The sequence below is a fragment of the Petaurus breviceps genome, unplaced genomic scaffold (assembly GCF_028583685.1).
Source record: "Petaurus breviceps papuanus isolate PSGF00001 unplaced genomic scaffold, PetGlider_PUasm1.0 37, whole genome shotgun sequence".
Lineage (NCBI taxonomy): Eukaryota > Metazoa > Chordata > Mammalia > Diprotodontia > Petauridae > Petaurus > Petaurus breviceps.
In genome coordinates this window covers 103,800,633-103,815,103 of record NW_027186296.1, presented here as the reverse complement: position 1 = coordinate 103,815,103, position 14,471 = coordinate 103,800,633, and the positions used below count along the sequence as shown (strand labels likewise).

The window sequence follows — 14,471 nt, the reverse complement described above, 5'->3', positions numbered from 1 at the left end:
TGAAACTACCCCAGAGTTACAACAAGTTTAAGCATAGCACTTAATACCCAAATGGAGGTCTTTTCTTCATCTTGACACAAGGCAAGTTCTCAGCAATCTTAGTTCCTGGGGAGACAAGGCTTAGCAAGGCCACAGGATACATTGCCAGTCTCTTCATTAATTCATCCTCTGTCTGCAGAACAGTCCTAGAACCCCTGAAAACATTAGCAAAACCCTCTCCTAGGATTTCTGTAAACATACAACAAGAAAATCCTTCTTCAGGGCTTCTGAACCAACAGAAAGATTCCCAGACCCCTGCAACAACAGCACTGTCCTTCACCAGTGGACAGTATTCACTCTCTGTCTGCAGGACAGTCTCAGTAGCTCTGAACCAACAGAAAGGTCCCCAGACCCCTGCAACAACAGCACTGTCCTTCACCAGTGGACAGTATTCACTCTCTGTCTGCAGGACAGTCTCAGGAGCTCTGAACCAACAGAAAGGTCCCCAGACCCCTGCAACAACAGCACTGTCCTTCACCAGTGGACAGTATTCACTCTCTGTCTGCAGGACAGTCTCAGGAGCTCTTAACCAACAGCTAGTTTCCAGGACTTCTTCAACAACAGGACTGTCTTTCACCAGTGGACAAATCTGGCAAAACAACATCAAAAGAGACAGACAAAGTACCAGCAAAACAGCTGTGTCTCCTCAGTCCTCGGCAGCTCCGGGGCAGGTCTCAAAATCCAGGGCAATTCAAAGTGGCCCTCAGCAATCCTCTCAGTCTATCTCTGCCTCCAAAGGTGCTGCTTCCAAAAAGTTCTTCTGCCTCTCTCTTGTGTCTCTCCAAATCTATGTCACCAGCTCCTCCCATTTCAGGACTTTTTCACATCAACAAGTCCATCCCACAGGTGGGATTAACAAGCTCTGGGTTTTAACACAATCAGTTTGAAAACCAAGCCAATACAGGGGAATCTTTATATTCCATTACTATCACAAGGTGTTAGAAGAATGAGAAGAGACAAAGAGGCAAATCTATCATGGAATTGATGATGAAGGTTTTTATTTCCAGCATCCAATTCATTTATCTATCCATTCATCCATCCCTCTCTCCATCCATCCATCCATCCATCCATCCATCCATCCATCCGTTAACAGTCAATAAACATTTATTTTAAATTTTTTTCTTGCTTCAAATAGTAATTTATTTTTTCCACAGTTGCAAATCAAGAAATTTTTAGCATTTATTTTTGCAATATTTTGATTTCCAAAATTTTCTCCTCCCTTCCCTCCCCTCTTCTAAAAGTAGTAATAATAGAGTTCATACATATGTTATCATATAAACCATATTTCCATGTTCATTACAGTTATGAAAGAAGATACAGAACAAAAGCAAAAAAAACCCATGAGAATAAAGTAAATAAATATTGATGGGGTACCTGGGGTCTAGGTCAATTTGTGAAACCAACTTGTGAAACTAGTCTGTGAAATTGTAACTGCAATTTGTATTGTAAAATTGTTATCTGTAAAATTCCTTTCCCAACCTCCGACTCTGCCCCTTCCCCCTATCTGCACTAGGCCTAGGCAACACCTTGGGACTCCTTTGTTCTTACTTAATCCCTCATGTCTCCTCCGGTCTGGCCCAAATTCTCATGTCTCATGCCTGGCCCAGGTCTTATCTAAACTATCTATTCACATGCTCCTCTTGGTCAGCACTGACCTTTGTCTATGCATTGAGGCCCCTCCCGTCAGGTCAGCCCTGACAATGGCAGCCCTACCCTTTAAAAGTAAAAGCATGTACCCCTCTCACTCGCAGGTCCCCTAAAGGACTCTTGTCGGGAAGCGTAAAAATAAATTTCTATGACTCTCACTCCAATTAAGCCTGAGACCTTGAATTCTTTCCAGACAATATTGCAGGTTTTCTGGTCTTGGATAAGATCAGAATATCTGCTGAACCTATTGGGATCCCCTCCCCCATCAATATGCTTCAATCTACATTCAGAAAAAGTACAGTACTATATAGTCAAAGAAAAAAAAATCATTTGATAAAGTTCTTAGCCATAGGGAGTGAAGTGGGGACAGTTGGGGAAATAGAAACTGGAATAATTCTAAATCAGGATATGGATAGCACTTCCCTTCATAAACAAGTCCTTTCTACTTTTCTTGGATCATTGTTCAATAAACATTTATTAGGCACCTACTATGTACCAGGCATTGTACTAAGCACTGTGCTAGGCATTTGAGATATAATTCCAAAGAAGGAAATAGTACTTGCTCTCAAGGAGTTTGCACTCTAATAGACAACAAGTTAATATGAAAAAACATGCAGGGGAGGCCAGGTAGCACAGTGAGTAAGAGCACCGGCCCCAGAGTCGGGATCGAATCCAGCCTCAGATACTTTGCACCATAACCAGAAATAACTGGCTGTGTAACCTTGAGCAAGTTACTTAACCCAAATTGCTTAAAAAAAAAGAAAAACATGCATAATAATATAAATGGAACAGGTACAACTGAATATAAACTCTGTAAAAACATCCAAGGTTTTTGCAGAGAAAAGGATGCAGTAACATCTGTGGGGATCTGGAAAGGGTTTATGAAAAAGCTGGTGCTTGAGCAGCATCTGGAGGGAAGAGAGGTGTTTGTGTTCTAGAAAGCTGAAGGGAGGAGCCCACATCCAGGGCTGTCTCATAATGCTTTATGGCTTCTTCTGGGTCTTCTTTAATTTTATTAATGAACCCTAGGAGATTCAAACACTCCACATCTGATGCCTTTCGCTGGAGACGCTTTTTAGTGAGTTTCTCCAAAGCAGTTAGAAGATATTCATCTTTTGTGTTTATTTTCAGTCCTTCCAGGTAAAGGGCAAGAGCATCAGCCTCTGACTTCCTGTAATGCTCTTGAAAGCGGCCATAGTGATAGTAGACTTCTTGCTTTGTCTTGTCTGTACATTGTTCCAAGCTCAGTACTTTCTGGTAGCTTTCTTCTGCTTTTTGGAAGTCACCTGCTTCTGCATACATGTTACCTAGTTCTATATAACTTATTTCAAATGTGGGTCTGTACTCTATTGAAGTTTTAAAACAAGAGATGGCTGATTCAATTGCTCTCAGAAGATCGTGTCTGTCCTTGCCTTGTGGCCTGTAGTTGGTAGCCCTCTTGATTTGAAAAATTTTTTCTTTGTAACAACATCCCTTCTGGTGATGCAGGTTAGCAGAGGCTGGAGTGGCCTGCAATGCAGTGTCTACAAGATCAAGAGCTTTATCCAGGCATCCTTTCTTGCAGTAAAATTTGGCTGCATAGCGAAGGATGTAGGGTTGTGATGAAATCTTTTTTAAAGCTTCTTCAAGGTACTTTTCTCCTTTTTCTTCTTGACCAACTGCCTGGAGCTTCATTGCAAGAAGAACCTTAAGGTAAATATCTTCTGGGTTGATTTTGACTGCCCTTTGTAGTGGTTCTAGAGAAATACTAGGTTGGCCTCTCCTATAACGATCCAGACGAAACATAGCAATTGCAAATCCAGTGTTAAATTCAGGGTTCTCAGGCTCTGATTCCAGGGCCTTTTGGAAACAAGCTTTGGCTGCTTCATAATACTCCTTTCCAAACTTGAGCAGGGCCCACCCTTCCTCACAGTCAATTTCTGGAACTTCTACTTTATAGCGGAAGGGGCTTGAAAGCTTCTTACAGCTTGCTTCGACCTTCTCCAGGTAAATCTGGGCATCAGGGAGTCTGTCCATGTGATAATAGATCCAGGCATAGTTTCCCCAGACCACAAGGATTTTTTTCTCTGCTTGATCATCATTCAGTTCCTGGATCAATTTTTCTGCTTTTCTCAAGCTTTCCAGAGCTTTCTCATTTTGACCCTTCAAATGCTTCACATAGGCCAATGTGTTGTGAATTCCCACATCGAATTTTGTTTCCAGGAACTCAATTTCATCCAGAATTCTGTTTTCTAAATCAGGCAAGTGCATTTTTATTCTCATTAAGTTCCATGTGAAATGGCATCTCAACTCAAGCAGGGCATCCATCATAGTATTCTTCCTGGACATCTCACTGTGGATACAGATAGAATATTTAATTATTAGATTGTTATTGTTTGTCCTTCATTATCAAAGATGACCAATGATAGCAGAAGGTGATGTCTTGATTTTCAGGTGAATTGGATTTAAGTGAGGGAGGGCTGTGCAAAATTAAGGGACTCCTTCTTCCTTTTAGGGCCATCTGAGTTCAGTGGCAAGACATAGGTCAGGACTCCTGAAAATGGACCCAGATGCAGGGAGAGACCTTGGACTTTTTAAGGTAAGATCTTTCCAAGGCCTCAGTTTGTCTGAGACAATACTCATTCAGTGATGTAAGGCTAGGTAAGAAATGAGGCAACGGATGACATAGTTTGCCTACTCAAAAAAAAAAAAAAAACGAGAGAGGAAGACCCTTAATGATTTCTGGTCAGAATAGACAGTTCCTATATATTCTTACTCTGAGCCAGAGGTTCCCAAAACTTCTTTGACCTACTATCACCCTCCCAAAATTACTCAGTGCCCCCCTAGAATTCTGTTTTCCTTAATATTTTAATGGGATTTTGAAATTTGCATCATTTCATAAAAGCATAATTAAAAAAATAACATCTCAAAATTAAAATTTTATTGTAAAGTTTTGGGTTTATTTTCCTGTATGGAAATTTTGAGGATGCAATATTGTGTCATGTAACAGTAAAGTATGATATTATAAACATGTCATTACATACGCATATTCCAGCCAATGCATGTTGGACTTCCAACAATGCATGACATGTTCATCTGCCAACGCTTATAACTTGTATTTTGTGTGTTTGTTATGTTATAAAATTTGATAATTTAAAGCTGTTATATTTGGGCTTACCTTAATTTCGTTAAAAGGATTGCTTTATGTTCATTAACTTTATGTGGAGTTTTACTTAGATGTGAAGTTTCTGTGTAAAACAATTTGAAAACACATCTGACTGAATTAAGGTCACTAGATTGTTAATTAATTGGGTTCCATTTCAAAATTTAAATTTAAGAACATGATGATTGTTTATGATGCTGTTACTGGTAAACAGTTGTATTATCTTTGTTGTAACAGCAGCAATTTCTTTTATAAAGTCCAAAAGTTGTTAAATTGAGAATTATATCATCAGAGGAATAGAAAAATGATGAATGGGATTCTCTGACCATGTGTTGTAATATTTTCAAGTATTGCAATTTGGGAAATCATAAGCTTCCAAGTTTGTCTTAGTTTAAAAGGAAGTTTCAGTTGAGATTGTTCTGCTATCATTTATGAAACTTGCAAGTTTGTTAACTAAGCATTTGGAGTTACTGTTTTAATGTGAAAACCTAAAATTGCTCGTTGATTACTGTATGTGTAAGAATTGGCAGGCACGGGCACCAGCCCTTCCTTATGGTCCATGTCAATTCTCCTTATTTTGTAAAACTGTTAAGGCCCCTAGAAACAATCTGTATAAGTAAGGTCATCTGTCCTCTTTGCAAATTTCTATGATCAGAGCAGTTCCTAAAAGATATGAGCTCTTTTGTGTTATCTTACTGGGAAATCTATTATGATTTTTCACCTAGAATTAGAACATGTGCAGAAATTTATAAAAACTGCTTGAGACTCATCTTATGATGTTTCCATTGTTTAAAGGGATTATAAAAGCAGTAGCTTGTAACAGCACTGACTGTGATCAGTCTCTTAACTGTTATCAATGTGAGATTCCATTACAATACCTTTTTTGACTAAGAAACTTTGTGATATCTAAGAATTTTTCAATGAATTGGAATTTATTTTGTTAATCATACTTTGGGAATTTATGTTACATAAGGACTTTTCCCACCAATCTCAATTTTAAAAGTTTATTTTTCCTTTAAGGAAAAACAAAGATATCATTTAAAACTTTACAATTAATATTCTTCATTGAGGCTTAGTAATTTTTCTCTTAACATCAGAATAAATTCAAACTCTTTTTAAAGAAAAGAAAATACTTTCAGAAAAGATGTTTTGAAAAGTCTTGTGTGATATTTTTGAAGGTCTACTAAATTTTCAAGATAAGTTATTGTTAAACTAACTCAATAAGTTAAACTAATGAAATAAAGTAGAATACATCTTGTTGTTTTGATCTGAATTTGTAGTTATTCCATGGCCTAGGCAAAAGTCATCATTAGTATTTGAATGTATAAGTTAAAGATTTAGATTCTTGAAGTGTCTCATTCTTCCAGAATAAGTATAATTAGGGAAGAATAAACAAATTTGCAAGGACATAAATCCATCAACTTGTGGGATTAGCCATTTACCTCTTTGCTTTGTTTAAGCTAGAATTCCAGTACAGAACAGTTATGTTAGTAAAAGAATAACAACTTATGATCTCGCCTGTTTTATGGTTAAAAATGTAAAGGAAAGATGAATAAACTGAATAATGGGTTTGAGAGGTTAGGAAAGACAAATAAAGGTGTGATTAGAAATATGGAAGGCAGATAACAAGGTTTGATGACAAATGGGGGTTTATCCAATCCCCTCCTGTCTCTAGATAGTTGCTCTGGATACCTTTGTATCAGTTTCAGATGGTTTTAATATGTTGAGAGAGAGGGTAAGGAAGTATTTTAGGAAGGCAGAAAGATTTGTAACTTGATAGCTGGATCAAATTTTAGACGGCCCCATCTGAAGTATAGCAGTCTATATTTATTTGCTATTTAAGACTTTTGGGGCCTGCAGTTTACTATTGTTTTAAGCTTTGATTATAGGGATTGATGTCATAGAAGCCAACAATGGAATGGCATGGGCTGCAGGCTGAGAATTGCTAAATGGTGGATGTCTGTGCCTGGGAAAGGTTTTGAAGACAACCTTGGACACTGTCTGTGTAGATTCTTTTTTAAACTGCTTCCCAACTGTGCATTTCCTTTCTGAAAGGGAAAATTCTCCATCTGATTACTCCTAAGCCCTGCTTTCAGCACCTAGTGGCTACATGATTGCCTATCAGATATGACTCATGCCTGCAATCAAACAGAACTAAGGAAGTTTTTCCTTTTGTTAAGATATATGACATTGCCCCTCTTTTTTTTTTTTACAGCAAATTTATCAGGAAGTTATATTCATGGACAAATATATAAATAAATATAGAGACCACATCCCACAAAGGAGGAAATGATTAGATCAAGTAATGAGGCAATAGCAAATTTTGAGGAAAGCAACAGGATCAGATTGATTCCTCTAAGGAATACATACAGATTTGTACGGTTGTATTCCAAAAATTTTCTATTATGTAAATTAAAGCTTTATGCTTGTTTTGGCAATAAGATCTCAATTTATATTTTTGCACAGATTGTATAAGAGAGTGGTAACAGTGAAATAATTTTGCTTTATTAAAATATTCATGTGATGATTTCAAAGGGTAGGTGAACTCATTTTTGGATACAACCTCACATTTTAAAGGACTCCTGTATCAGGTACAGGATTTAGGTAAGGATGTAAATAACAAATAATAAATAAACTGAAAATTTTCTGAAGTTTCAAATATGTGGAACCAAATTTAAAAGGAACCAAATAAATAAATAATTTATATTAAGTCAGAATTATCTGGTAACCTCTAGATCTGAACCAGATAATCAGAAACCCCTTCATTAATTTTATAACTACATGAGGCATCTGGGATTCAAAAAGTACTGTTTAAATGAATATTGGGAATAGGTCACTGGGATACAAGTAATTGATGCTAATTAACATTGGTAATAATTATTCTGTTGATTTCTATGGTTCATGTGTAAGTTTTCTTGATTATCTTTGTGACATGTATCTCCCTTCTCCAGACTAGTTTACTGTGAGCCACCAAATAAGTTTAATCTCTATCTGACTTAAAGTAATTATGCAATTTTGTAAAACTGTGAGCCAAACTTTCTTGTATAGCTATACTGTTTGAGCCTAGCCTTGCATGGTTGAGAAACCGAACCATTTCTATGTGCCTTTAGTATCAAATCATGCTTTGGGGGGCCCTGTCAGGTTTGTCTGACCACAGCTTGTTGTCTGATTACTCCTGCTCTCGAGTGGACATCAGAGCCAAGGGACCTGAAAAAGATGACATCAGATGCAGACAACTTTCCCAAGAGCCTGGACCAGTCCTGCATAAGAACTGCTCACTCCCTGGGGCCTCCTTATGCCCAAGACTGGTTGTTTTTATCTTTTTGCAGCTTCAGCCTGCTCCTTCTTTTTGTTTGCAATTGCCTTGCAGTAATTGCCCATCTCTGGGGATCTCCAACCATTCCCTTCAATGTCCTTTCTCACAGGGTGGGCAGTTTGCTCAGATCCCTCCCCCTTTGTGCTGCTGGGATACTTACTGTCCTGGCTCTTGTCCTGCTAGGGATTTGACTAGGATTAAATTTTGCCCACAGATATTTCACCACCTTGGTAAACAAATTTATGCTGTCCATGGTCATTTTCCCTCTACCTGAGGGTCCTACTCCAGATATTGAAAAGAAAGGATTTCCATGGTCTATAAAGGAAGGATTTTTAGAACTTTCTTTCGCTTCTCTAGAAGAAGAATGAGTTTACTTTATATCTCATCCCTTTCTTGGCCTGAAGGCTAAGCCTTCTGGATTGCCTTTGACCAAAAGTGGGAAAATGATTATCATTAGATATCATATTTTGGCCAAAGTCTGAATTATTCAAACAGACTGCTTTGCCTCACCTTAAAAAGGGGTTTTCCTGTGTCAGCAACTCCAGAATATCCTGAGATCATGACTTCCAAATGGACTCTGCTTTGTCTCTGTTCTCTGAGTGAGCTTGGAGAACACCTCTCCTTATGTCAACAAAGCAGATGAGGCTTGCTTTATGGCCCTTAAGGATGAGACCCTTAATGAGGCATTAACTTGAGTAATGGGTCTTTTTCTTATCTTAATATTTCTGGACATATATTATGTTATGGAATGTTAATGGTAAAGAAAACGCAGGTATCCTCATCATAATTTTAATTGATACCTTCTCAACTCTCTTGTTTTATTGTTTTAACCATCTATTAAATTAAGAAAATTCCTTTTTCATACAAGGATTAAATATTCATGGAGATCATAAATTTGTGTGACACAGCCACCCTGAATTGGGATGGTTCTAAAATATATTTAAGGTTTTTCCTCTTTTTGTTCATCAGTCAGCCTCAAGCAGGCTCCTTGTACAAGTCTGCTAGTTTTTAAGGGAATAAATACAGCAACTGTACATTACTATTTGTTTATCTCCTTTAACCAAACTTTTAATTATGTTGACATAACTCATAAGAACTTTTTCATTATTAGGGCAGGTAGAAGGAGTGTATGTAGATAGAGGGCATAGTGTGAGTTGAATATGAAGGGATGATATTTAAAAAATAAAATTAAGGGGTGGGAGAGGAATATACTGGGAGAAAAGGAAAGGGAGAGATAGAATGGGATAAATTATCTCACATAAAAGAGTCAAGAAAAAAGAATTTACAGTGGAAAGGAAGAAGGGGGAGTTAGGGAGGAGGGAGTGAACCTTATTGTCATCAGAATTGGCTCAAAGAGGGAATAACATACACACTCAATTGAGTATGGAAATATATCCTACCCTGCAGGAAAGTAGGAGAGGAAGAAGATAAGAGAAAGAGGGGGTGTGATGGAAGGGAGGACAGAATGGGGGAGGGAGCAGTCAGAAGCAAAACACTTTTGAGGAGGGGCTGGGTGAAAGGAGAGAGAGAATAGAATAAACAGGGGTGTAACATAGGATGGAGAGAAATACAGCTAGGAGTAGTAACTGTGAAAAAACTTTGAATCAAGTTTTTCTGATAATGACGTCATTTTTCAAACATACAGAGAACTGGGTGTGATTTACCAAAATAAGAGACACTTCCCAATTGAAAAATGATCAAAAGATATGAACAGTTTTCAGACAAAGTATTCAAAGCTATCTATAGCCATATGACAAAAGCTCTAATTCACTAATGATTAGAGCAATGCAAATTAAAACAATTCTGAGGTACTACCTCATATCTATTAGATTGGCTAATAAGGACAGAAAAGGAAAATGACAAATGTTAGAGAGGATGTGGGGGAAAATGAGACATTAATGTATTGTTGGTGGAGTTGTGAAGAGATTCAAATGTTGTATTGAGGATTTTGGAACTATGCCCAAAGACCTACAAAACTATGTATACCCTTTGATGTAGCAATACCACTACTAGTTCTGTATCCTAAAAGAAATTTAAAAAAAAACAGAAAAGAAAAGGGACCTATATATACAAACATATTTATAGCAAGTTGAGTGGTGGCAAGGAATTGAAAATTGAGGTTGTGCCATCAATTTAGGAATGGCCAAATAAATTGTGGTATGTGGTTATGATGGAATATTATTGTGCTGTAAGAAATGATGAGCAAGATGCTCTCAGAAAAACCTGGAAAGATTTACATGAACTGATGCAAAGTGAAATGTGCTGTGTGCAAAATAACAGCAGTATTGTAAGATGATCAGCTGTGAATGACTTAGCTGTTCTCAGCAATACCATGGTTCAAGCCAACTGAAGGATTTAGGATAAAAAATGCTATCTATCCCCAGAAAAGAACTGGGGTGTCTGAATACAGATTGAAGCATACTTTTTAAACTTTCTTTATTTTCTTGAGGTTTTTAAAAATTTTCTTTTCCCATCATGAATAATCTGGAAATGTTTTGCCTAATTATAGTGAAAATGTTTAGGAGGCTCCTGCAACAATCCAGGCACGAAATGATGAAAGTCTAAAAATTCAAGGGAAGCAATATGAGAAATCAAAACCTAGAGAGGAAGAGAGACTTCTTGTGGGATGCTAGGTGGTGCCATAATGCACAGAACACCAAGTCTGGAGTTAGGAAGACTCATCCTCCCAAGGTTTTCCTGTCTTTCTTCCAGTAAAAGAAAAGTATTTTCAGATTAAACAAAAAAACAATGAAACTTAAGAACATAATTCTGTGAGTGTATATTTAAATGTGTGCATGTCCATGCATATATGCATACCAATATGCATAGTTATATGCATATACTTATAGATGTCTAGAGACATAGGACTCAGGCTTTGTTTCTAAGTTCATCACCTCATGCCTGGACTGCTGCAGGAGCTTCCTAAATATTCTCTCTTGATTCCCATTTGTACTGTTGCTAGGCCTTCTTGCACACCATTGCCAGATTACTATTCCTAATGAAGCCCCTTTCATCAGGACATGTCCCCACTTGCACACCCTACTCTCTAGAGGGCAAAGTCCCAATTCCTTCATTGGAGCCTCATTTGACATTGATCATATACTGTCTTAGATGGTGAGATCTCTCCCCCAATTGGGCTGTATGAGCACCTGCCTCCAGGGGGTATGAAGGATGCTCATCCATTGAAGTCTAAGAAAATAGCTACTAGAAAACTTCAAAGGCAATAGAAGAGAAAAAAGGAAGGTGTTTACCTCATGGTTGATTCCTGGTTATTTCTTTGTGAAGGGATGGGAGAGAGTCTGAGTTCTTCAGAAGCTGGCTTGGCTTTTCTTGGGCAGTGCAAGGCAGAGTTATATAGCCAAAAGAGGAGGATCCTATTGTGTCATGTGTATGTGGGCTGGGGACATAGAAACTGAAACTCACTCACAGGAAGTTAGAACACCTGTGAGAGTGCTAAATGCTGGGACAGAGGGGTGTTGGTAGACCTGGGCTTGTTTTTTAAACAAAACAATTCTCTCTGTTTTTGTCATTCTGTTAAATTCAATACTAAATGTTTACTCATCTTCTGCCCACCCTTATTTTCCCCATCTCCACTCCACCCTCACTTTGCCCAGGGAACAGTTTCTTGTGACATATAATGCACATGAATGAAAGGAATAAGCCAGAAATATAGAACTTTACCTGGGGCAGAATGATTTGGCAAATATTTTAGAAAATTTTTATTAGAAGTCAGGCAAACTAGTGCTAGCAAAAGTGGTGTAAGGCAGTGTGGGAATAAAACTCAGAAAAAAAAAGGATTTCTGTAAATTGCATAGTGACTTAGAAAACCTTAAACTTCCTTTGTTTCCTTGCATTTATATTTTTTTGTTACATATTTCCCAACTGCTTTTTAATCTGATTCAGTCTCAGGGAGTTTTGCTTGTCACTTGAGGTCTGAGGGTTGTGAGTTGGATGCCTCTGATGTAATGAACTTAGTGCAGTAAGTGGGATAGCTGTTTGATCTGGGACATTTCACTTTTCTGAACCTCATTTTCTTTATCTCCAAATGAGAACATAGGACCAATTGAACTGAGGTCTAACAGCTTATTGTGTTTGCTTTTTTTTTTTGCCTTTTTTTTTTTGGAGGGCTGTTGGGGGTAAGTAACTTGCCCAAGGTCACATTTCTAGTAAGTGTTAAGTGTCTGAGGTCAGATTTGAACTCAGGTCTTCCTGACTTCAGGGCTGGTGCTCTATTCACTGCACCATCTAGCCCCCCCCCCCCAGCTTATTGTCTTAAAGGTGAATTTTGCAAGACACACTGTGTGCAGAGATAGGGGAGCATTCAGACTGAAATGTCCCTTTTACTGGAGATATGGGACTGGTGAAGTGCAGACCAATACCCTTTACAAAGTCATTTGGAAAATAATCTGCCAAAAAGAGATGTGTATTTCTGAGTGTTCAAAAGGTCTTTGCTAAGAGTAGAAGGAAGAACAGAGAGAGAAGACTGATATTTAGTGGTAAGAAGTAAGAGGTAGGGGGGGCGGCTAGGTGGCACAGTGAATTGAGCACAGGCCCTGGAGTCAGGAGGACCTGAGTTCAAATATGGCCTCAGACACTTAACACAAAAACTAGCTGTGTGACCTTGGGCAAGTCACTTAACCTCAATTGCCTCCCCCACAAAGCAATAAATAAATAGAATGAATTACTGTTTAAAAAAAAAAAGAAGGATGAGGTAGGGCTGGCCTGTGAAGGAGCTAGAAGACTGAGCAGAAACATAGGAGAAGAACCTAGGGAATTCACCAAGCATTTATTAAACAATTTCTTTGTGCATGACTTTGTTAGAAACATATATCCTGTGGCCCAGCACCCAAAGCTCCTGGTTCACATGGGACAGGTTCAATTTTGGGGGAGTCTCCAGACAGATTCTTTGATAAGGAACGACAATTGTACAAAGGCCAAGGAGCCTGCGTGTGCTTCTCAGGTTTTCAGCCAGATCTCTGTTCTCTCATTTGTATATTTCTCTCACTGAATCAGCAAATCTACTTTTAGAGTTTTTTCTTTTATTGTTGTTCAATTGTGTCCAGGGCTACATAACCCCATGGACTTTTCCATGGAATATTCTTGGAAAAGATACTGGAGTAGTTTTCCATTTCCTTCTTCACTATGTCTCCATGTTTTAGATGAGGAACTGAGGCAAATAGAGGTTAAGTGACTTGTCCAGGGTCACACAGGTGTTAAGTGTCTGAGACTGGATTTGAATTTACATCTTTCCAATTCTGGACTTAATGTCCTATCCACTGAACCATCTAGCTATCACTTTCTTAATAGGGCAGCCTTAATCACTTTAATGATCCAGTGTTGAACAGGAAAGACTATAATGGGAAGTTCTTTCTTATTAAAGAGACACAACTCTAGGGAGCCATGTGGGACAGTGAACACTGTGGGACATTGGCCCGGGAGTCAGGAGGACCTGAGGTCAAAAGTGGCCTCAGACACTTAACATAAAAACTACCTGTTTGTCCTTCGGTAAGTCAATTAACCGCAATTGCCCTCCAAAAAGAAAAAAAAAAGAGACACACCTCTGTACCTTTATACAGTTATGTCTTAACCCATAATCAATATTTCCAACTAGGGATTATTCTTTAAACCTCATCAGGATGACCAGGGTTTCTTGGTGAACTTTCTGCACACAAGTAAGCCATGATCCCTGCCTTCATGGTATCAGCAATGACTGCCTGATTTTCTCCACCAGCTCTCTACCATAAGAATTAGAGCACATTGATTTCTAAGGAGATGCTATCTCAGTTTTTTATCAGATCTGTTTGACATTTAATGAATGTCTCAGAAGGAGGTGATTTTTAATAAATTCTATGCCCACAACCTAAAAGTTGTAAATGGGCCCCAACACTTTACCTGTTTAAGGACCACTACTCTATCCACAGATCTTTTTTGTTTGCATAGCTGGCAAATTGAACATAATTAAAATGTGCCATGTTGCTTAAGAGAAAAGGCTATTGATTGGGTACTATGAATCATCTAAAGTACGAGGAAAAATTCCTTTCCCAACACAAACCTCCAAATACATTATAAAATGACTCCTGTGTGATGAAGACTGACTCCTTAACGATAACTTTAAATAATGAGACTCATACTAACCCATAATTATATGGATTACCTTTCTTAGGCCAAAGTTGAGAGACAGAGAGACAGAGACAGAGAGAGAGAGAGACAGAGAGAGAGAGAGAGACAGAGAGAGAGAGAGAGAGAGAGAGAGAGAGAGAGAGAGAGAGAGAGAGAGAGAGAGAGAGAGAGAGAGAGAGAGAGAGAGAGAGAGAGAGAGAGAGAGAG

The 14,471-nt window shown here is 38.2% G+C and overlaps 1 protein-coding gene across 1 annotated transcript; it reads right to left on the bottom strand.

Annotated features, from left to right (window-relative positions):
* Nucleotides 1–1,020: 1,020 nt before the first annotated feature.
* Nucleotides 1,021–11,494, bottom strand: LOC138169593 (interferon-induced protein with tetratricopeptide repeats 1-like). Its single transcript, XM_069099180.1, has 2 exons — nt 11,396–11,494; nt 1,021–4,018 (listed from the first exon to the last, which is right to left on the bottom strand). The coding sequence occupies exons 1-2, from the start codon at nt 11,398–11,400 to the stop codon at nt 2,566–2,568; spliced, it is 1,458 nt and encodes a 485-aa protein (XP_068955281.1). The 5' UTR covers nt 11,401–11,494; the 3' UTR covers nt 1,021–2,565.
* Between the last annotated feature and the right edge of the window lie 2,977 nt (nt 11,495–14,471).